The sequence below is a fragment of the Epinephelus lanceolatus genome, chromosome 19 (genome assembly GCF_041903045.1).
Source record: "Epinephelus lanceolatus isolate andai-2023 chromosome 19, ASM4190304v1, whole genome shotgun sequence".
NCBI lineage: Eukaryota > Metazoa > Chordata > Actinopteri > Perciformes > Serranidae > Epinephelus > Epinephelus lanceolatus.
In genome coordinates, this window is record NC_135752.1 from 10,959,829 (window position 1) to 10,984,503 (window position 24,675).

At 39.9% G+C, this 24,675-nt stretch overlaps 1 protein-coding gene across 24 annotated transcripts in view; it reads left to right on the plus strand.

The window, feature by feature from the left end:
- fnbp1b (formin binding protein 1b) overlaps nt 1-21,720 on the plus strand; it is a 72,776-nt gene extending 51,056 nt beyond the window's left edge. For 5 of the 24 annotated variants that reach the window (XM_078162108.1, XM_078162109.1, XM_078162105.1 and 2 more), the window contains 9 exons: nt 753-941; nt 4,344-4,436; nt 7,855-7,869; nt 8,157-8,192; nt 14,280-14,389; nt 14,495-14,627; nt 15,060-15,181; nt 15,324-15,487; nt 16,995-19,013. In XM_078162108.1, the coding sequence (XP_078018234.1) occupies nt 753-941; nt 4,344-4,436; nt 7,855-7,869; nt 8,157-8,192; nt 14,280-14,389; nt 14,495-14,627; nt 15,060-15,181; nt 15,324-15,487; nt 16,995-17,173 (1,041 nt within the window). In that variant the 3' untranslated portion in view covers nt 17,174-19,013. The other 19 variants (XM_078162110.1, XM_078162111.1, XM_078162118.1 and 16 more) reach the window with 13 other exon arrangements.
- Nucleotides 21,721-24,675: the final 2,955 nt, after the last annotated feature.

Here is a 24,675-nt window from a genome sequence, read left to right on the forward strand (position 1 = left end):
ACATGCACACATGCATGCAAGCATAACAGAAACATACTGATTTTAAGTTTTATAGAAACAGGGTTTTGGGTGGTTTCCCGTCTCTTTGCTTTTGAAAGGGGTTTCTGAATCACTTGCCCATGCATGCGCATCATGTGGTGTCTTAGAACTCATCTCCGCTTCATTCTGAAACTCCACAATTACTTGATGAATAATGCAGTCAGATGTTTGAGGACAGCGATAAGCAATTAGATTTCTCAGATGATGACCTCAAATTCAGCTGCTGATATCCTTGGGGAGGTTGTGAATTTCTCGTCCTAGCTGGCATGTGATGAGGTCGGGAAAGAGGGAATAAAAATGAGAAGGATTTCTAAAATGGAAGCCTGCATGCGCTTTGACTGAAACTCTTTGCTGTTTGCTTTGTTGCAGCCGCTTGCTTTAACACATTTTTCGCTTCCTACTCACTCTCGTTCTCTTCTTTTTAACTGTTTTTATGTTTTTATATGTTTGACTTTTTATTTTTTATTTTTTCAACAACATAACAACTGTTACACTAGGTCTGACGTGCCCTCGGTTGTCTTTTAATTTCTGTTTGGGTTTTCTGTTGTGTGTTTAATTTTTTAATATTTGTAGGAGGCTTATTTATTTCGTTTTGTGTTCCCTCCTCCTTTTTCCTCCTTCTGTCTTTTTTCGTTGGATTCTTGCCCCCTTCTTCTTCATCTTCTTCCATGTTTTTCCTCCTCCTCCGTCACGGCTCCCTCTCTTACTGGTAGCTTATGTCCCTGTTAACGTCCCCCCACCAGCCCCCACCTGCCCCCCCAGCCTCATCCCCGCCCTCACCCTCTGCTGTTCCCAACGACCCCCAGTCTCCCAAGCAGCACAAGGAGCCCCTCTCCCACCGCCTCAACGACTTCATGACCTCCAAACCCAAAATGCATTGCCTCCGGAGCCTGAGGCGAGGGGTAAGTGTGTGTGTCTGGCAAGCTTTGTGCACGTGTGTGTTTGTCTCTACACCTTTACCTGAGCTCTGTACCTGCTACACTGTATGAGTTAAGTGATATAAAGGTGGACTCTTTGGGTCTATTCTTTACACCTGTTTTGAAGGGCATTATGCCTACATGGTATCACAATATAACAGGTGATTGAACATTACCTCAGTAACGAGATGCATCTGCATGTAGGCAATGTGTCCTCAATTACGGATTAGTCACACTGGTCCATTACAGCTTTCATTTTTGCATTTTTCAGTGCAGAATTGCTTTTTAAATTGGTACTGTTATTACTATAATGGTATAATGTGTGACACCAGCAGTACAACAGGCCTTTCACCTTTACTCATACAGTGCTATTTGCTTCTCTAGCATGCTTCTGTAGCGCATAACTATGAATCCATCGTACTTGTCTGACTCACCAGCAGTCTCTCCATCATGTCCCTCTTCATATTAACTCTGTGCTCACTGTGACAGTCCCTCCTCTCACCCACCTTCCCCCTTTGACAGAAATGAGCAAGACGCCTGAGCGGTCTTGGCAGTAGCATGGAGACTGCAGTAGCTCCCTGCGCACTTCTGCAGTCTATGCTGGAGGCAGATTTGGTTTTTTTGCAAGTGATTTAAGGAAAAGAACATCAAAAAGAGGGCTAAAGATCACAATATGAACAAAGTAACGGGTTGTGGATATGGTAGCAGGCTGACTTCAGTCACCCTCCCCATGTAGAGGGAGAAGAGCAGAGTAATTTTAGACAGCTTCCCGGAGGGTGGCTTTATCAGCACCAGCCTGATGGGTCCTGGTGGGTGTCATCACCAGTTCCCGTTGTTGAGTCCAGTGTGTGTTGTAATGGAGTTGCTGGGCTGGGGCAGGTCCTAGCACGCCTTTCCGTAACGCACTTCACCCTTCAGTTCTCCCTGACCTCAGGAATGGGCGGTAACTCACGTGTTCCTTCCAGAGCCGATAAATATAGTTTTTTGTTTACGCTCATATTTTGAAAGGGCAGCAGTTACTCAAAGTAAAAACACTTGTATGAATCGGTTTTAACATGACGTCTGAAAAGGCACAAGAACAATACGGTTGCAACAGTGCAGTGTGTGTGCAAACATACCGTAGAGGAAATGATTGAAGGTCGGCAGAAAAAGGGGGAAGTGTGTATTTTTTCTAACGCTGGGCAGATTGAACAGGAAGTGCACGTTTCTGAAAGCGGAAGTGCTGAAACAGCTCTCAAGAAGAGCGATAAAAAAGAGTTGAATCAGATGCATTGTTTGTCGACCGTGGACAGATTAAAGAGATTGAAGTTTGACCTTACTGTAACATTTCATAGCACCAGGAAAGGGTTGAATGAAGTCAATGAGAGGTTAGAAACCGTATCAAAGCAGAAACCCCCCCCTAGAGATTCAAAGACTCCTCTTCATATCTCATGACAGTGCATTTAATTAATTTACTCACCTTTTCATGTCTCATGGCAGTAACATGTTTATGTTTTCCATGTATATAGATGTTTAATATAGTTTTACAATATGATTTCTCTCTGTTTGAAATAAATCCACCATATGTTATAGGTAACTAAAAGGCAATATAGGGCACAGGGTTAATCCAGTAAAATAACAACAAGTCTTTTCAGGACACCAGCCCTACTGCCACACTGACATTTTGGGCTAATGCCTCTGAACAGCTGCTGGTAGAGTGTCAGGGCAATTCCTCAGCTCTCGCACAAACAGGCCTGCACCCATCTGGTCAAACTAACCCAACTAGCAACACTTTATCACCAGTACGACAGTATCTACGCTCATTTTGAGAGGAATATTTTATCTTTAACAGGGTATCTGCAGGTTTGTAAAAGCCTTAAAGTGAATCTGTCAGTTTTACTTAAAAAAAAAAAAAAAGTCAGTCAAGAGACATTGCTGCACATTACTTATTTTCCTATAATTGAAAAGTAATGATGTTAATAAAAATGTAATAAAAGAATGAATCATCAGTCTTTTTTAGATCCTATTGATTTAATACATTTATCATAGAAGTTATTGTCATGTTCCATTGGAAAATACTGAAAAAAATAATATAATAACAAAAGTTTAGCTTATTTTGTCCCCATTGTACTTTAATATTTTTACCGATATGATACGGATGGGAATTGATGCATTTTATTGATACCCATGCCATTATCAGTTTGACTCGATTCTTACTTGATTCCTCTAGTGATTACTGATCAATTTTCTGTGTGGAATAAAAGTAGGCCTACACCCTTTGCTCACCCATTTTCCCACCCTGTGCAGCAAGTATGAAAAGGGGAGCTGATGGGTGAGTCAAGCCTGCTGTAAACTAAGAGCTGGCTGTAGCAACAGTCTGTCTGTCATCATTTGAAATGGATGAAATGAGAAAATATCTGTAAGGCATGATTTCATTTAGGCTTTCTTAGTCAAGTAAATATCTGCTAAGCCTGCCTGCTCAGTGCTAATGTTATTATAGCAGGATATTTGCCCTCAGTAACAGATGTGCTGCTTGGTTGGGAAGCAGTGGCACTTTTGGGAAAAGTTTCTAATACAAGGCTGTCCTGGACTTTAAGCCCATGGTGCTTAGAGAAATGCTTCAGTATGTTGCTGGTGTTTTTACCCTTACTTTAAATATAATTTTACAGACATTACAAGCTACACTGTTGTCATCTTTCTTAGTGAAACCACACCTTGGACTGTTTCTTCCTCTCTGTCATGACTCCATCTCGTTGCAATTTTCCAGAAGTTTTGCAATGCACAACTGTCAGAAAAACATGCCTGTATCAGTAAAAGGCATTGCTTATCTTGGAGGCATTTGATTCCAACTGATCAGACAATTTAAAACCGGTTATTAACTGGAACCAGTTCTCGATTCCCATCCCTAGATAAAATCATGAAAAAGGTATTAAATTATATGTGGTATTTAAAAAGCCTTAAAAAGTCTTAACTTCCTGCAGAAACCCTGTTTAAAGATTCAACAAAGCAAAAGCAAGATTTAAAACCAATATTCTTTTATATTCTGTGGTTACAACTGCAGGTAAATCAAGAAAAAAATATTTTATTCCTCTCCCACCTCCTGTAGGGGAACAGAGTATCACATTAGGGATTAGAGTACTTGTGCCAGTGGAGGTGGGGTGTTGTGTCTCACTGCACAGTGGAGGGATGTCTACCCCTGCAGGAGAGCCTTTGTGTGGTGCATATTAGCTGTCTAATCCATCCACAGTAACTGTGTATGTGTTTAGTGCGGGAGGTAAAAAAAAGAGACAGCGTATGTGTTTTTGGGAGTCAAATTAGGACAGTATACTTTATAAGACCTTTAAGACGTCACTGCTGTGTTCTGAGTTCTAATTGACAAAGCTGTGTTCTCTCTGACGACCACCACAGCAGCAATCCCCGCGCTCGCTCATTTGTCACAAAGAGCTTATGAAGAGGACTCTGGGTCGGCCCACATATGCTTTCGAAGCCAGGCAATATGTTGTAAGTGTGTGTGTGATGGGCATCAGTGAGTACCAGCGGTGTGTGTGTGTGTGTGTGGTGCAGGTGTTTCAAAGAAAGTGTGAATGAAAAATGATTGTGTGCGGATGTGTGTGATTAGTAAAAGCCATGTACAACACATGCAGTAGCCTTGTAATCATTTATTTTGTGACTCATTCAGTCTCTACAAGGAGATTATTTCGTCACAGTTAATGAGGCCAAATTTCCTCACAAAGGAGGCTGGTGTCTGTGCCTGGCTCTGTATTGATCACATGGCTCTGACTTGTGTAGAAACAGGACGAATGATCAGAGAAGATGATGACTTCATCCCACATCACATGTACCAGCTTGAGGTTTCTTGTTGCTCGTTGTTGTCCTGCAGCTGTTTCAGGCCCCCCCCCCCCCCCCCACCGAGCATCTACAAGGGGTCAATTCACAAAGTGTCACAAGCACCTGAGGATGTGGGGGATTGTTGGCTTGAGGATGAAACTCATTCATCCCTCCCAGCGATCACCCCCTCTTCGATGTTAAAGTCTGACTGTCAGGTGGATGTGACATTAGGCAAGGTGTTGGTCACACTTTGATTGTGGGTTTAGCCTACAGTACCCAGAATTCACCCCTCCAGGGCTTTCTTTGTGCTGGTGTGCCATGCTGCAGCAGTGTTCCCTGTCTGTAAGGACCATAATATATCTGTATATCTATGTCTGTCTGGGTGGTTGGAAAGAGTTCAGGTAGATCTGTGAACCAGGGCCTGTGTTTATCAAACTTCAACTACAATCATTCTTAAGAAAACTCAAAAGAGCCACTAAGGGAGTAAAAAAAAAAATGCTGAATGTGGGGAATAAAATGCATGTATCATGTGATTTACTCCTACTTACAGTATAGTGCAACTCACAAGTGATTGCATGCTTTTTCAGATGTGTGCTCAAAACAGAAATAGTCAGTTTAGAGGCAAATATTTACCCTGCATCTGTCCTGTTCATTCTTTTAAGAATCCATACATTTTACTCAGTGATATTTGTTCCCCACTAAAACATATGTAATTAAAATGTTTAAAGGTTATATTTATTTGTGAAATGGAAACAAAAAGAAAATGCAGCAGGAGAATATTCTGCTGTAACATCTGATCAAATGTTTAAAACAAATGCAAATAAACATGCCTACAATAAATATATGAATATAAAAGAATACCCTGTAAAGATAAAATAAAGCTTGTTACACATGTTTTTATTCATCATGACCAATGATATTTTGAACAGTCACCTCGCCAAATCATGTCCTCACTTTAAGGGCATTTTTAAGTTTTAAGAAACAGGAGATATAGCTTTTACTCTTAAACCTATATTATATAATTCTGGGGAAGTCTCAGTCAAAACAACAACAAAAGACAGAGCAAAGCCGCCATGGCAGTCACTTTGTCCTGATTCCTTCAGTGTTCATTGTTCAGGAGGTTTTTACTGGGAGCCGAAGTATCCGCAGAGGTCTCTCCCTCTCCACAACAAACAGACCAGGTGATTTAAACCAGTAAAAACATGTAATAAAGCAGTTTAAGTTAAAATTCAGTGTTTCTCCAATGCTGTTTTGGCTCGTCGCAGAAGGGCTGGCAGCCCAGCTCCTGCTAACGTGTGCTCACCTTTTTTGTCTGATAACTTCAGATCCACACATTCAGGAGGATTTTAACGGGAGCCAAATTATCCACAGAGGTCTCCTCCTTTCCAAAACAAACAGATCTGGTGATTTAAACACTGATAAACCCTGAATAAAACAGTTTCATGTTAAAACTCAGTGCTTTTCTGACAGTGTTTGGCTCAGGTTTTTTCTCTGATAACTTAAGATACAGCCATGTGATGGCTTAAAATTCTTCATCCGGTTAAAACATACAGTCAAAAACGACAAAGATCTTAAAAGTTTGTCCTAAAATTTTTTGCTTAAAATTGATTAAATTCCATTTTTGACAGTTTGTGGCAGACAGCCACAATCCTGATGCATGCGCAAAGAGGAGAAGACACCACTGACAGGCGATAGCGACCAAATGACACAGACCATATCCTGAATAAGAGTTACAGCATTATATAACATTGGTCTAGTCCTTTTTTAGACAAAAATGGTACATATGATATCTTAAAATGTGTTAGACGGAGTACAAGTGAAGGATTTTTACAGATATCTTTTACTTAATTTGAAAATTTCACCTCTGCATGCCTAGATTTTAAGCCAGAATTTCTTTTTTAACCAGGGTCAGTAGAAAGTGAAACATATGTGACCCACCAGAAACAGAAAAAGTGCCCTAACGAGATCCTAATTTAGTGTTTATGAATCCCTTTTATTTCTTATACTTTCACAGAACATAGCCTCGGTGATATCAGTGTGTAAGCGTAAATTTAATATTATCTTTGTGCTCTGTAAGTAAAGCTTCACACACAAGACAATAATATAGCATTAAGGAGGTGAGAGGGAGGATCACAAGGCGTCATAGCGAACACCGTAACAGGCCATTCCAGGTGGATGACTCGATTAGTGGACTAAAGTGAGTGGAGCTCCTCAGTGCACCAGTCTGTGAGCCTCTAACAGGATTACAAGTCATCTGCTCCAGCTCTACCAGCCAACAGTTGTTAACCTGCCCTCAACTCTGTGCTTTGTTTTCAAAACATAACCAAAAAAATCACTCAGCAAATGATTCTGAATACGCTCTTACAACACTTTCTTTTGTTCTTTTTACTCTATTTGCCTCTTAGTTCATGATTACTCTTTTTTTTGTATTTTCACTCAACCACTTTTGTTTGAGGTACATGTATCTATAAAGAGAGCTTGATATGTGTACACAAGTGAGTTTGAAGGTATCCTTCCAGTTTGTCTGTGCTCAGTATCTGCCTCCATGTCAACGTATGGATCTGCTGATGTGTTTATGCTTTTGGCGCCCTCTGCTGTCAGTTGCGTGTCATTGTAGTGGCAGCAGAGCAGGATCAAGAAGTAAAGGGTACATCTGCCTCTGTTGCAGTCACCACCCCTCTACTTCTTTTTTTTTTTTTACATTTATTTTCATCTGTCTTTCCTTAATTTTTTCCCCATTCTTTACTTCATGCTTGTGCAGTAGGTTGGCTTTTTGCCAACTTATTTTCATTTTTCATTAATCCATTATATTAGAAATGGTAAACTTCACCACATTGGAAAAGAGTGGGGGGGGGGGGGGGGGGGGGGGGGCGGAAGACACACACAACTTCCATGCTTGCAGTTGCAAATCCTTCAGCATCTAAGCACTGTACCCTCTTTTCAGTGGTGAAGTTTGGCAAAAACACGTGTAAACAATATTTGTTTTTAAGAAAAATGAAACAAATGGCCGCAATATTCTGCTGATGTTGACTGTGTTCTCTTTCTCTCTCCTGCTCCTCGCCATTTCTTTCTCCTCTCCCCCCCCATGAAGCTTTCTCTCAAGCTGGTAAGCATGACCGTGTAACCTCACGACCGTAGCGGCATGACCATAGCACGCATGTCACGTCCTCCCAAGTAACACAATGTTAATAACGTTCTGTACGCCGTGTGCTCTTTTTTTTTTTAATTTTTGGATTTAAGTTGATAATTTAATCTTTGCTGTGGCACAGCGATGGACCCCAGACTCATGTCGTTGTCTCATATGTATGTTATTTTTGTTGTCTGTTTTTTTGTGTTGTGGTTGTGTTTTCGTCGTGTCTCTCCCAAACTGTGTCTGTGGTCTCTGTGGTGCAGATCACACTCAATTCCCACGTCCGGAATCTCATTGAGGTGATCAGATTTACTCTATGTTTTGCCTGTCTGTCTCTTAGTCTGTCTGGTAGTCCCTCTCGTCTCGACAAGTTGTATGTCCTTGTAACAAACACTAATCTGATCTTATGTAATAATTGCTCACTCGTGCTCACACTGCATGCTAATCTTTTATTTGTATACAGTAAAATGCTGTTGTGTAAAACTAACACACTGTGAGAAAACTGTATAATTGCAGGCCTCCACAGAATATCAACTCGCATTAATGTTTTCCTCAGAACAAGACACACTTTAAGGATTAAAGGAATAGTTTAACATTTTGGGAAATAAACATTATCACTTTCAAGGTTGATACTACTCATACCTGTGCACTAAACATGAAGCTATAGCCACCAGATGCTTAGCTTAGCTTAGCTTAGCTTAGCATTAACACTGGAAATGGGGAAACAGCTAGCTAGTCATTACCAAGTGGTCAAACACTGATGCTATGGGTTTGGTAAATATTTGTATTGCATTACAGATAGGACACATCTTTTTTAGTTAACATCTGTTTTAGTGAAAAACAAACAATCTTAAAAAGCCAGGCTTTTCAGGTATCTGAAATTGCATCATATCTTATGATATGAAATATGCCAAAGCTTGATTAAGATATTTTGTGTTTTTTTGAGGTCGATGCATATGCAGCCTGTTTTTGCAGTCTCTTTTATTGTTGGTTGCCCAGCAGTCTCTTTGAATACTGCCAGATATATAATTTCCTGATAATGGAAATTCACCATGATTCAATAAAGTCTCCTCCAAAAAGTGTAAAAATGTGCCCATCAGATCCTCCAAAATGATCTAACATGTTAAATATTGTTACTTTACAATATTTAATTTCAGTGTCTGCTTCCCTCCTTTTATATTTCTTAAGATACAGATTTTAAAATGAACTTAGCTACTTTTGAAAATTTTAAACTCAAAAATTATAAATTGGCAAATTTGATTATTTTAGCATTTTATTTTTAGTCAGTTTTTGTTGTCATTATGCTTCTATTTTTCCTTACATTTTATTTATTTGTTGTGCAATGATGTATTTTTATGTTATTTTTATATTATGAAATATATTTTCTACAACTTTTATAATGAAAATCTGGAGCATACAGTACAGGCCAAAAGTTTGGACACACCTTCTCATTCAATGCGTTTTCTTTATTTTCATGACTATTTACATTGTAGATTCTCACTGAAGGCATCAAAACTATGAATGAACACATGTGGAGTTATGTACTTAACAAAAAAAGGTGAAATAACTGAAAACATGTTTTATATTCTAGTTTCTTCAAAATAGCCACCCTTTGCTCTGATTACTGCTTTGCACACTCTTGGCATTCTCTCGATGAGCTTCAAGAGGTAGTCACCTGAAATGGTTTTCCAACAGTCTTGAAGGAGTTCCCAGAGGTGTTTAGCACTTGTTGGCCCCTTTGCCTTCACTCTGCGGTCCAGCTCACCCCAAACCATCTCTATTGGGTTCAGGTCCGGTGACTGTGGAGGCCAGGTCATCTGCTGCAGCACTCCATCACTCTCCTTCTTGGTCAAATAGCCCTTACACAGCCTGGAGGTGTGTTTGGGGTCATTGTCCTGTTGAAAAATAAATGATCGTCCAACTAAACGCAAACCGGATGGGATGGCATGTCGCTGCAGGATGCTGTGGTAGCCATGCTGGTTCAGTGTGCCTTCAATTTTGAATAAATCCCCAACAGTGTCACCAGCAAAACACCCCCACACCATCACACCTCCTCCTCCATGCTTCACAGTGGGAACCAGGCATGTGGAATCCATCCGTTCACCTTTTCTGCGTCTCACAAAGACACGGCGGTTGGAACCAAAGATCTCAAATTTGGACTCATCAGACCAAAGCACAGATTTCCACTGGTCTAATGTCCATTCCTTGTGTTTCTTGGCCCAAACAAATCTCTTCTGCTTGTTGCCTCTCCTTAGCAGTGGTTTCCTAGCAGCTATTTGACCATGAAGGCCTGATTGGCGCAGTCTCCTCTTAACAGTTGTTCTAGAGATGGGTCTGCTGCTAGAACTCTGTGTGGCATTCATCTGGTCTCTGATCTGAGCTGCTGTTAACTTGCGATTTCTAAGGCTGGTGACTCGGATGAACTTATCCTCAGAAGCAGAGGTGACTCTTGGTCTTCCTTTCCTGGGTCGGTCCTCATGTGTGCCAGTTTCGTTGTAGCGCTTGATGGTTTTTGTGACTCCACTTGGGGACACATTTAAAGTTTTTGCAATTTTCCGGACTGACTGACCTTCATTTCTTAAAGTAATGATGGCCACTCGTTTTTCTTTAGTTAGCTGATTGGTTCTTGCCATAATATGAATTTTAACAGTTGTCCAATAGGGCTGTCGGCTGTGTATTAACCTGACTTGTGCACAACACAACTGATGGTCCCAACCCCATTGATAAAGCAAGAAATTCCACTAATTAACCCTGATAAGGCACACCTGTGAAGTGGAAACCATTTCAGGTGACTACCTCTTGAAGCTCATGGAGAGAATGCCAAGAGTGTGCAAAGCAGTAATCAGAGCAAAGGGTGGCTATTTTGAAGAAACTAGAATATAAAACATGTTTTCAGTTATTTCACCTTTTTTTGTTAAGTACATAACTCCACATGTGTTCATTCATAGTTTTGATGCCTTCAGTGAGAATCTACAATGTAAATAGTCATGAAAATAAAGAAAATGCATTGAATGAGAAGGTGTGTCCAAACTTTTGGCCTGTACTGTACATACTCCATGTAGTAAATGTATTCAATAAAGCTGAATAAAAGGCATGCAAATTCTGACCGTAAGATTTATGCTCTTTAAAGAGCCCTATCTAACAATGTGTATTTGTCATAAAATAATTCCAACAATGGAATGACAGTGTCCAATGCATGTACACGACTTTGTGCTCACAATCCCACAATGCATTGCATCACATTTTAGAGATATAAAAATGACCAATACACCTGTCAGATTTGATGCAAAATGATGATAATAAACAAGTGTCCAATATCCCAATTTACTGCTCACAGCTGAGTCAGTTCCTGAGGAAGTGAGCAGGAAATTACTGCTCCCGGTTCATCTTTGGACAGAGCCAGGCTGGCCGTTTCCCTCTGTTTCCAGTTGTTATGCTAAGCTAACCACCAGCTGGCTTCATATTTTAGGGTACAGACTCCAGAGTGTCTCTCTGCAAGAAAACAAATATATAAAGCATATTTCCCAAAATGTTGAACTGAGCTGACTTTGTGATGATAATTAAATCAGTATGTATACCTAATTACATAGGCTACAGAACAATCAAGTAGTAAATTCTTATTCATCCTAAATTTATCACACTACAAACAACAAATGACTTCATGTCTGCCCGTAGTTTTAGTTTGGTCTTACATTTTACCTAGATACAGTCATAGTGTACTTATCTGTCTTGGGGTACATAGAGAATGTAAACACTAATAATGTAGACAGGAGCATGTCTGCATGATGATTGACACGATCTTTGTTATATTGCATGTCCGGTAAGTGTTGCATGCCGATACAGGGAAAAAGGGTAAGGTTGCCATGGAAACCTAGCTGCTTGTGTTTGACCCGGCTCACGTGCAGTGAAGTTGGTAGCTCCAGCAGTCATATATCCTGTGGTGCCGCTGTGACTCATCTCAATGAGATCCAATCAGGCCTTGACCTATTCAGTCAGTGCACATTTTTCTTATTTGATAGACTAAAGCAACACACATTCTTATTTTCCTTTTTTTCACTTAAAAACTCAATGACAGACCATAGTATGGAGCCCAAAGTGTTCAATATTAGAGGGATACTTCACCCTTGGTTATCAGTTACTCACCCTGTGTTCATTTAATTCCTAAAGAAATCATTTTTTCTCATATCCCTCCACAGTGAAATAAGAGTCATAACATGGAGAAAATTCTTGATGAATTGAAAACATTCAATCAAAACATCTGTTACCAAACTCTCATACACCTCATGCAGTATAATCCAGGTCTCATTTATCCAGTCATTTGCTTCATACTTCCTGAACAGACAGCCCTCTCCAACAGGGCATTGACTGAAAGGGAAACTTGTCTATACTCTCTTCAAAGCCAGACTCCATTGCCCAAAAACAGTAATTTCACCTCGCTGAATATGGGAGTTGCTGGTCAACAGTTGCCTTGATTGGTAGTTTGTATTACTGTGTGACTTTGGTGAATCTGAACTAACCCTTCGAAACACTAAAGTCACACAATAGCACAAACAAACTAACTGATTGAGGCAGTGGTAGACCAGCAGCTCCTGTGTTCAGACAGGTAAAATTACTACTTTTGTCAATGGAGTCTGGCTTTGAAGAGAGTATAGACAAGTTTCACTCTTAGTTTAGTTTCCATGTTGGAAAAAGTTTTCTGTTTTGGAAGTACTGAGCATTCGACTGGATTAATGAGGCTTGGATTATACTGCACGAGCTGTGTGAGAGTTTGTAAACAGATGTTTAGATATAGTTTTGCTGTTGTTAAACACAAATGTGTATGACTTCAGTTCATCAAGAATTTTCTCTGTCGTTTGGATTCTTCGTTAATCGGAGGCATGCGAGAAAAAAATTCAGTGTAACACAGGGTGAGTAACTGATACATAAATGCTCATTTGTAGGGTGAAGTATTCCTTAAAGTTGATAAATATTTCATAATGTCTCAATGCAAGATAAACTATTTAAGCTCAGCTTATATTGATATGTCATCATTATTATTTCTACAGTACCAGGGTTTTATTGGAGGTCAATTAGCCACATTAGTAGAGTGGCTTTAGGATTGGCAATATTTGTCGACCACTGTGGAAAATTATTTTACAGAAAAACAATGAAGCCCTCTTACTGAAGTGATGCCCTGACATTTTACCTAGCGCCACCATCAGGTCAAAAAATGTGATTTGTCCAGTACACTGGTTCATGACCAGACACCTGCAAAATGAATGACATTCACACCAACTTCAGCTGATCTTTGTGTTAAGTAATAATCAGCAATCAATCAAAGGTTAGCATGCTAACACACTAAACTGAGATGATGAACATGGTTAACATTATACTTGCTAAACATCCACATTAGCATTGTCATTGTGAACATGTTAGCATGCTGATGTTAGCATTTAGCTCAAAGCATGTTGGTTTATCAAGCAGTTGCCAAGTCTGCTGGGAGGCTTGAGGCATGTCATTGGCTGGGTACAAAATATGGAAAAATTACATAATGAAAAAACAGACTTTGGAGAAAATGCATTTTGAAATAAATTCAAATCTTGAATGAAATAAGAATGAACTCTGTCAATACAAGAAAAAGGGCTCTGCTTCACAATAATGAGTTGGTTTTCATTTCTATGATTTACTTAATGTATTAATTTGATTATTTATTCAATAATAATGTATTGATTTGAGTTTTTAACTATTTTGGGCTCCATACAGCCCTGCTAGCAGCATGTCAAGGCAACTTTCAGAATACTGATACATAAAGTCCACAGAAAGTTTGAGAGACTGCTGAGCAGTATGACTCATCAGTCCAGTGTTACAGACTGGAAGCCTCCTCATCAGGAAATATGACCCATGGCCAGCCAGAAAACCTTTCACTCTCACACAACCTCAAGAACACACAGTCCTGTCAGAGAATAGCCCCATTAGCCAACACACCCTGAAACACTATATGAGCAAAATAGGATGCAGCTAGTACTTTATTACATTTCCGATGTATCCACAGAGAGCAGTAGATTAGACACGGTGACTGAATAGGTGAAAGGCCTCAAGTCTATACACAGACAAACATCCCAACTCTTAGTGAGTGTGTGTTAGAGAGCGGCTGCAGTATCTCCTTCAGGTGAATTATGTGGTTAGAACATAACAAGAGCTCCATTTGTGGAGCTGTTATCCATTTATCCCTGAGTGGTTCACTGGGTTTACAACAAAGGGAGATACTGCACCTAAGTAGGAAAGACCCCTGTCAAACAGCAACACAACTGTTATGACTTATAAAAGTTGCCTTTCTTCCTCTTATGGTTTCTCTCCATCTCTTTCCCATTTTCTTCTGCCTCTCCTCCTTCCTTTTGCTCTTTCAGGGCTCCGGACCAGAGGACTTCAGCCACCTGCCACCAGAACAGAGGAGGAAGAAGCTGCAGGGCAAGATAGATGAACTCAATAAGGACATTCAAAAAGAGATGGACCAGAGGTATTGTTTTTTGTTTTCAATTCAGAGCTTTTCCCACCTGAATATGACAAGCAATGTTTGTGTTTACCTTGGTTACACCTAACAAAGATTTGTTCTGACTCCCAGGGATGCTCTAACTAAGATGAAAGACGTGTACGTGAAGAACCCTCAGATGGGAGATCCGGCCAGTGTAGACCCTCGGCTATCAGAAATAGGCCAGAACATCGAGAAACTTCAGTTTGAAGTGCAGAAATTTGAGGTTAGTCCGCGGTGCCAGTCTTGAGCTCTCATTTCTCTGTGAGTGTTAGTGTTGGCGAAGCTTTCTTGTTTGGTTTATCCGAGACACTAAATAATGAGGAGTTCAAACACACGTCTCCAAGCTGGGGTGGTTCCAAAGAAGTCTGCCGCTCATCCATATTAGGAGAAGATGTGATGCAGCTGGAGGGGCTGGCCACATGTTGGAGCTCTGCACAGGGAGAGAGGAGTCCCAGAACAATGGCCTAGTTTAACCTTGTAAAATAAATGGCAAAAGAAGTGCAGAGTAAGGCGGAGGTGTTCCTCCTGTGAAGGTTTGTGCCAAATGTAAAGGCCATCTGATTCACCAACAACTAAAATTCCACACTAAGAGTTGCTCTGTAAGAAAGAAGGTGAGCTTCAGGCAACACATGCATAATTATTGTGTGTGTTTCAGGGCTGGTTAGCAGAGGTGGAGGAAAGGATGCCATCCAAGAGCGATACACACCGGAGAAGTGGACTCTATGAGACCCAGAACAACACAACAGTGAGCAACAACTGTGCGCAGGACAGAGAGAGGTATGGTATACTCTGACAAACTTCCAAACATCATGAAACATCAGTCCCACACCCCTGAGTCGTTACACATCTTATTTCTTCGGAGGAAAACTATGTATGTTTTCACAGTATATTTACTGTGTGTGTGTTGGCCTTTGAGCAGCCCGGATGGCAGCTACACAGAGGAGCAGAATTCAGAGACTCAGGTCAAAGCAAACATCAACCCCATCCCCCCCACCTCCACCACGCCAGAGTTTGACGATGAGTTTGACGATGAGGAGACCCTGCCCACCATCGGCACCTGCAAAGCCTTGTATCCATTTGAAGGTAACAAGAGTCAAACCCTCTTACAACTCAAGACTAACTCCTGCTGACTTTAAAGATATCAAAGTACATGTGCGCTGTATTTCTGTGGCGCAGAGTGGAGGAATTCGATGACTCTGAATGAGGAGGAGGAAGGGTGTGACCTTTCTGTGGAAATGTGTGGAGCAGAGCAGATAGAAATACACTCATTTCCTCGGTACACTATTTTCAAAATCGGCCTTGGCAAATTCTCAAAGTGTGTGCAGATCAGAAGTGGTAAAGAACCCCGATCGATCCGTGGGATGATAAATGCTGGTGACCTCCTTTGGAGAGATGTGATGAATTCTCCACAAAAAAGGGGTCAGTTTTCTGAGTTAAAACGGGAGATTCCTTCCTCACTATGAGAGGAGAAAGACAACACAATTATAAATCAACGATACCAGATATTTAATGTAAAAAATAATGGCAGACAGCGTTAATTTGCTCTGACTTTGAGATATTAGAATTGCACACTACTGACGGCTATGGAAGACCTTTGCATCTTCTTAAGGATTATAGTGAAGAAGGCAATGATACATTTTTGCAGGTTCTTTTTTGGAGGACAAAAAAATAACTGTGACTATCAGTAAATAAATATGTAGATAGATAAAAAATAAATATGAAAAAATAGATATGTAGATAAATGAAAAAAATAATGTAAAAATAAATAAATGTATAAATAAATACAGGATTAAATAAATGAATAAATACATAAATAAACAAATATATATGTAGGAATAAAAAATACATAGATATGGAAATAAACATTATAAATGTATCATAAATACAAGATTAAATAAATAAATGTTAAAATAAATATTGAAGTAAATACATAAAGAAATACAGAATAATAAAAAATCATGACTAAAATAAATAAATATATTTTTGAAATTTATTTCTATATTTTTATACAACTACATTGTATCATTTGAAACGTGCAATCCTACAGTTGCTCATTCAAGATTAAAAATGAGCAGTCATTCTCCTAGCTGCTGCAGTACTCATAAATAATATGTTTTTTTAATATATATATATGTATGTATATATATGTATATATATATATATATATATATACACATATATATATATATTTGGAGAGATTAAATTACGTGTCAGTAAGTAGTAAGACTGATTGTGAGCATGTGGTAGATTGGTGTTAAAAAAAGTTGTGACTTCCTTCCAGGGAAGGAGATGGACGGCAGGCTAAGTTTGCGGGTTGATGTTCTGCTTCATATTTAAAGATTTGTGGTGTATGTGCAGGTTAGCTGACTCGCTCTGTAGGCTAATGCAGCTCAATGACTCACACTTGTGAAGTTGCAGTATTATGATTATATTTTCGTACCACACATCAGCTGGTTTGGCTTCCTCTTGGTTTTCAGAAAATTTCTTTACAAATAAGACTCACATCTACATAAAATTATTTCCAGGTAGTTCGCAGAGGAAAGATAAAAACTGATCTTGCCTTTTGTCCTATGTGTCCCTCCTCGCACAGGTCATAATGAAGGCACCATCTCAGTGGCAGAGGGCGAGCTGTTGTACGTCATAGAAGAGGACAAAGGAGACGGCTGGACACGAGTGCGCAGGAACGAGGACGAGGAGGGATACGTCCCCACATCCTACGTCGAGGTCTTTTTGGAAACAAATGCCAAAGGTGCTATGACATACATTTAACTCAGCAAGTGTGTTTTTGTCACTGCGAGTCAATAAGTTTCCGTCACTGCTACATGAGTGGGGCAAGTGTTGGAGATTAAAGATTGTTACTGGTAGCTCAGATAAGAGAATACCCTCCCTTTCTCACACACACACACACACACACACTTCGTGTCTGTCCCGGAGTGACGCACCAATCAGATTTGTCCATTGTGCCTCATGACAGTTGGGACAGTTGTGGCTGATAGTGTGAGTGTGTGTCACTGTACACTGTTACTGAGCTCTGAACAAAACATTTGGAAAGAAATAACACTGAATGCGAGCTGAGCCACGCGGGTGTTGTGTACAAGGAGTGTGTGAAAGGAAGCTTGTTGTTCCTCACCTCCCATTCACTGCAGTGCCACCTAGTGGTCATAGAAAATAAAACATGACACCCTCAGTCAAAGCTTAGCATGATGGGACAAATCACCCACTGACAGTGATCACATGTACATTTCAAATACACAGTACTTGATTTTTATACATATATATATATATATATATATATATGTATATATATATATGTATATATATAGTGTTTTTGTTAAGATTTCAGATTACAGCCACTCAAATTAACATGCTTTTAATTAAGAGTCACAAACTCAGAAGAGTCAGTATGGTTGTAAATCAGCTGAGTGAATGTATGCAGCATCAGAAGTGACGATGACCATCAAGTGAAAGGTCCTGTGTTTTGGTCACTTGTTGTACCCTCAAAGGAAAGCATGCTCGATGTGCAATCATGCAGATGTAATTTAAATCAGCTGTAAAATGTGAATACATATTAAAAGATATTTTTGTAGGCTAAACAGAAAAAAAAAAAAAAACAGAAAAAATGTGCCCCTTCTCAAATGTTGCATGCTGTAGATTAATCATAGTGCTGTTACAACATGAGGAAGTTGTGAAAGTACCCCTGGTTAGGAGTCATTTTGTAAAAGTATTGACGAAATCAAACTAATTTTCCTCTTAGAATGTGCTTTCTTTTCTTTTTTAATCCACCTTTTTTAATTGATAGTGTTGGGCTGTTCTGGTCCTTTTTCTCCAGGCCAGTGGTAAAGGAATAAAGGATTGAGAATTAGCTGTACTAAGCTATATGGTGAGACTGGGCTGAGATATGGAGCTGGTCGTGACTTTAAAGCTTTGTGGTCTCTTGCGGCCACTCTGTGAATCGTGCACTTACTGTAAAAGCATGGTGTGTATGGCCTCTGTGTCATTTCACCTCACTGCTCCAATAACATTCTGCGCTACTTCTCAAGATTGGCACTGACACAGAAACCACCTCTTTCATAACTCATCACACAAGCCTTTGTTAAACTTCCTTTCATACTTTTTAATCAGCTTCGGTGGCTTGTTACTGGCACAGCATGGGGTTCTTATGTGCAGGATGTCACTTCATGTCAGAGCTGTAAATACACATTTCATGTCTCTGTAATTTTGTTATTGAAGAGCATTTGAAATGTGTCGCATGCTGCTGCATTTGTGCTGATCATGACCTGGTTTCAGCATGTTGTGACACGGTGAAGTGAGTGCATTGTAACATGCATTCAAGACAGATGAAAACTGAAGTGGAAGAAGCTGAAAGGTTTTTAGTTACACAGATACATGTTTGGGTTATGGAGGTCTTTCATACATTACATTCATGCTGACATCACAGTATAGTCTGTCAGTTTGAAGTAGTTTCATATATGCAATGACTTCTCTCTTCCTCCTCTCCATATCTGAATATTTGGGTTGCTGTCGATTTTCCTTTAAAGCTATCTAACTTTTCTTTTTGTCATTTTTTTTTTTTGTTTGTTTGTTCGTATTTTCTTTTTTTTTTTTTGAATTGCAGATTCCTAAAAGTGTGAGGCTGGCTGAGGAATGGCAGGGCAAGCAGCCTCGGAGAAACCACCATGTTCCTCACGTGCTCACAGTCAGAAAGTGACAGATGACCCCGAATCTATAAAGAGAAAGACGGCCGATTTAGTACGCATCTCAATTTCCAAACCATTACAAAAACTTATCGGCAGCGCTGTGCTTCCCCCGCAGAACTCTGCGACGTGAAGCCACGATAAGAGAAATCCATCTAAATTATAGAGCTCATAACCTTTTCCATTCTTAACACCCATACAGCAGTCACAACCACAGTATCCAATTTGCTTTGTGTTGTTTTCAGCAAAGCTTTGCTTCTTAATGTAACTAACTCCGCTTGCACCACGCGCGGTCATGAACGTGGCTGTTGGCTTCCTCGCTCTGAACGTCCCCCCCCTACCCCCTGGCTCTGCCACTTCTCTTTCTCCTTACCTTTGCCCCCATTGCACACACACACATGGCAGAAGGTGTGGTCAGAGACAGGACGGAGACCAGCGGGAGCCTTACGGACACGAACACCTTCATCAAGCGGTGTGTATGTGTGTGAGTCATGAACTCCTCACTCACTCTCTGACTCAAAAAAAAAACAAACACCCAGGGCTTATCTACCTTCATCTGGGGCTTTAAATATCTCACCCTCCCACTAAAGCTCCATATTTGCAGGTTTCAGAAGAAGTAAAGGTGCTAATCATCTATCTGTGTGTTCTGTACTTCTGGTTTACGTTCTGTGTTTGTCTGAGCTGAATGCTTGTACGTATGTCCTGTTCTAAAGGTGTTGTAATGTCGCATTCTCTCCACACCACCCCGATCACCCCTACATATCCAGGAGCAACTGGGGGGAAAATGGATCGTTCACCATTTCATTCTACACTTCCTGTCTTGTCACTGGTGTCTCCTCCTCTCTCTGACCACACCCTCCCTCACCTCCACAGCCCTTGTCCCAATGCGGCTCAGGCTATCCCTTCTTGGCTGCTTTGAGCGGAGTGCCCCCCCCCCCCCCCCTATTTTTTTTTTTTTTTGCAACAGGGGGCCTCTCAGCGTTGTGGTGTGCTGCATGCTTGCCCTGTCTTCCTCCTTGCCCCTCTGCTGGCAACCTGGAGTAGGTGGTCGGGGTGTTGGGTCAGCTTACGCCCCCTCCTTGCCTCCAGCCTTTCTGTTCAGTTAACCCTCATTGCCTGGTCGTACTGTTTTGAATTAACCTGAATGCTACTGTTTGGGTTCGGTGCCTGTGGTTCCTTTTTTTTATTTAATATATCTCTTTTCTTTTGGTTCAGAAAGCATGTTTTTTAACAGCGAGCGAGTGATCTCCTCCCAGTGTTCCCCAGTTTACTCTCAAAAGCTGTCAGTAAAGGACGGTAGGGACCCGAAACGTTGCTTTCTGAATGATCTTATGCATAGCTAGGTCATGGATGTCTTGTGCATTTGTTTTACTGTAAGTACACAGTACGGTATGTTTGTAAAAAAAAACTGTTAGTATTGTTATGTTTTGATCAGAGTGTCTAACGCAAGTTGTTGTTAGTTTACAGTTAATCAGCCTTGTGGAAATGTCTCCGCTCGGTCCAAGCAACCCAAAAATACAACCTATGAAGATATGATTTACACCTGATGTTAACTGTCTACTGTATATGAAAATATACTGTGATCCATATTTTCCTGTGAGTTTGTGACTGAATTGTGACCCAGAATCACCTGTTTTTGGGCCTTAACTCAAAAGGATAATGTCAGCTGTGGTATGATGGAAGAATTAAGATGTGATTATCTCAAAAAAGTTTGGGGGCAAATTTCAGAGTTTTTATAATCATACAATATGTCCACTGACCCCCCCCCCCCCCCCCCCCCCCCCCCCCCCTTCTGCTCAATGGCACATAATGTACGTGATTTTAACTTTTTTTTTGTTTTATATTTGATGATGATGAATTCAGCTTTTTGTTTTTGTTTTTTTTGTTTTTGTTTTTTTTTTTTAAGCTGGAAGTCTATGATGTAGCTTATTCTGCCTGAATGGGACTAAAATCCCTGCAAACTGCAAATATGAGTAACAATGAAATTGTTTTGAATGAAGCCATTCTCATAGATTCATCTGATGCAGCATGTTACGAACACTTCTCAAACGCAGGAGTGACGAACATATTGACCATCTGGACTCTTGATGGAAGGAATGATCAAATCTCTGCTGAATGAAGCCTAAAAGTACCATGTTTGCTTTTCCACCACCCGTCGCCCGATATGTCGAGATATGAAACGAGCCACTTTTGTTCATTACATTTTTTTGTTTTCAGTGATGAATCTGATGAGGCCCAGTTCACCGCTTTGAGCGCAGCAGTAGCTTTATAGTAGCCATCTGCCTGCCAGTGCTCTGCAGTCAGACCACCACAAACCTTTGAGTCGATGCCCCAGAATAACCTGCCTGTACAGCGGAAATGGCACGTTGGAATTAGAGAGAATATATATGAATATATAAATAAAGTTTAAAAAGGAAAACATCTATTTTAACTATTGAGGGTCTTACCATTACTTTATCTGCTTTGCAAGGTAAGACTTTTTTTCCTTTGTAAGGTCTACCAAATGGTGTGTTTTTGCACTTTTTCGTTTGTGTTCCATTTGGTAGCCCATGCTTGTGTTTTGGAGCACTGAATACTTTGTATTGTGTTTACCGTGCCAATTAAATATGCCTGGAAAGTTAATGATGTGGTGTTGTGGCTTTGTTTTCCTTCTCTTGGGAATTTAGATACAATCAAGAAGAGCCACAAACCCATGCTATCAATCATCACCAACAACAACTGCGAGCGCAATTATCCACAGTTATTAATTCTGTGTTTATGAGAACGCACTGTTGATGTTTGCAGACTGATCAAGTCTGGAGATAACGATTTGTGATTTAATTAAATGGAGATTACTCTTAACACAAATAACCCACCTGTATCTGCTCTTTCGGTCTCTCCTGTATACGTGTTGAAAACCAGGCTGCAATTAAAAATTCTTTTCATTATCCATTAAACTGTCAGTTATTTTCAATTGTTTGCTTTATGAATAGGAGGCCTGCATGTCCTTAGAAAGTCTGAAATCCAGTCTTCTAAATCAGACCAAGTCATTAAATAGTCCCTTTCAATTTGAATTTGTGAAGTCTTAATTGCTACCAACATTTTATCTAATTTCATTTTTCCATCTTTTAATTTATTTTTGTCAAAATGAGTCAAGCTCTGCTGTGTGAAAGTCCACATTTCTGTTGTCACAAATCTTTAACCTACCACTAAGCCTAATATTGTCTTACTTTATACTTGCACTTACCTGTTGGCAAACTTCAGATTAACTCAACTGATTAAAATACAACTATTTCTATTTAAACCTTTAAAGACTATAGACTACTAAAGTATATACTTACTGAAATGCTTGAATAAAAACCTGTAGCTACGCTGTACAGAATACACATTTAAGTTCTGAGAGCACAAGGTGATGTCTTCAATGGTCATTTTTGTCCAACCAACAGTCAAAAACCACAAGATAGTTTAAAATAAGATGAGAAGCTGCAAACGTCAATATTTGAGATGCTGGAGGCGGAAAAGATTTTCCCCTTTCTGCTTGAATGATCAGTAATTAATCAATTATCAAAATGGTTGCCTGTTCAACTTCTGTTATACAACTACTAATGCCAATAAACTGAATAACTGGCTGATTATTTCAGCTCTAGCCATATGCACACAGCCTCAGCAAGAACATAGGTTATTTAAATATATACACCTGGGGTGTCGGTAACGTAGTGGATAGTGCCGGCGCCCCATGTACAGAGGCGATGCTTCACTGCAGCGGTCGCAGGTTCGATTCTGGCTTGCAACCCTTTGCTGCATGTCATCCCCCCACCCCCACTCTCTCTCTCTCTCTCTCTCTCTCTCTCTCTCCCCATTTCACACTGTCCTGTCAATTAAAGGCAAAAAGCCCAAAAAATAATCTTATATATATGTATAAGATTATTTCATTCATCATATGAATGGCAGGTATGTGTATATATATATGTATATATATATATATGTATGTATATATACCTGCCATTCATATGATGAAATGGGTTAAAAAAAAAAAAAGTATGGATGGGCCTACCAGGAACAGGAATTTAAAAAATGGGGATCGCACACCTCCAGAATGCAGAAAAGTTAGTTTATTTTGTCATCTTTTCAATACAGAAAAAAGCTCAACACAGAGTGCTTTCGGCTGTCCAGCCTTCCTCAGTGTGTGAGTTCATGTTCATTGTGCCTCTACCTACCGGGAACAGGCCCAGTCCAAAGTGTCAGGGCCCTCTGGCCTTCACCTGTAAACTGTCACTCAAATTAACATGTAACAACCAGAAAGAGACTCAAAATGATCACAAAGAGACACAATAAGATCACAAAGAGATGCAAGGGAACAGCCAAGAGACACAAACTTAGTATAAAAGGGGCAAAACTACCACGAAGAGACAAAAAATGACTTAACAAGAGAGACAAAACAGCCAAAAAAGACACAAAATGACTTCAAAGAGACACAAAACAACCAAAAAAGCAATAAATGATTTCAAAAAGAAACAATGACTACAAAAAGACACAAAACAAACAACAAAAAAAAAACAGAACGATGCTAAAGAGACACAAAATTGAATACAAAGACACACAAAACAGTCACAATGAGACAAATTTATGACAGACACAAAACGACTAAAAAAGGCACTAAATGACTTTGTAGAGACACAAAACAACCCCCAAAAATGGAATAAATGACTTTGAAGAGACACAAAATGAATACAGAGAGGCACAAAACAGTTACAGGGAGACACAAAATTTCTATGAAGAGACCCAAAACAACCAAGAAAGACTCAAAGTGACTTCAAAGAAACACAAAACAAAAACAGGAAAGTAAAAAGTGACTTTGAAGAGACACAAAACAACAACAAAAAAAATACTTAAAACTTAAAACACTTACATGAGACACAAGATGACCACAAAGAGACAAATCAAAAAAAAAAGAAAAAAGGAAAAAATAGAGACAAAACCAGTAGCCTACCAAGTCGGTGTGTCTGGATCCCTTGAAGGAGAGGTAAAGGGGCCTTTTGCATATCAGTACCTGGGGACCCACTGTCTCATAATCATAACCTGATTTTAAATTTCAAGTGGTCACTAGCTTACCTAATTATTTTACTTATTAGCTGTCATTAGCAGATCAGAAAAAGCATAAATCAAATAACAGTCTACATCTACTGTATGGAGCTGCAACACAGTCTTGAAAAAAACATCTCACTGCAATCAAATTGTATTACAGCCTACTGTTTGGGGACAATGTGGTTATGGAAGGTTTTGTAAACAAAAACAACATTTTCAAACTCTAAACGGTCATCAATGCTGTTTATGGGTTTCATTTTGAAGGTTTTTTACCAACATGATTTGAGTGCAGTTCCCCCTGTTGGCCATCAGATGGTAGTCATGTTCCACCAAAAGTTCTTTCTGTGGCAACTTCAAAGTATCCAAGAGTGCTTTTCTTCCTATTCCCCCCCCCCCCCCCCCCCCCCCCCCTCTTTTTTATTGCACTGTTTTTCAGTGACAATGCAGCGTTTTCTCTGGGACTAACATGAAAAAACTAGCAGAGGTGTTGAATTATGCAAACTGCACCTCAGA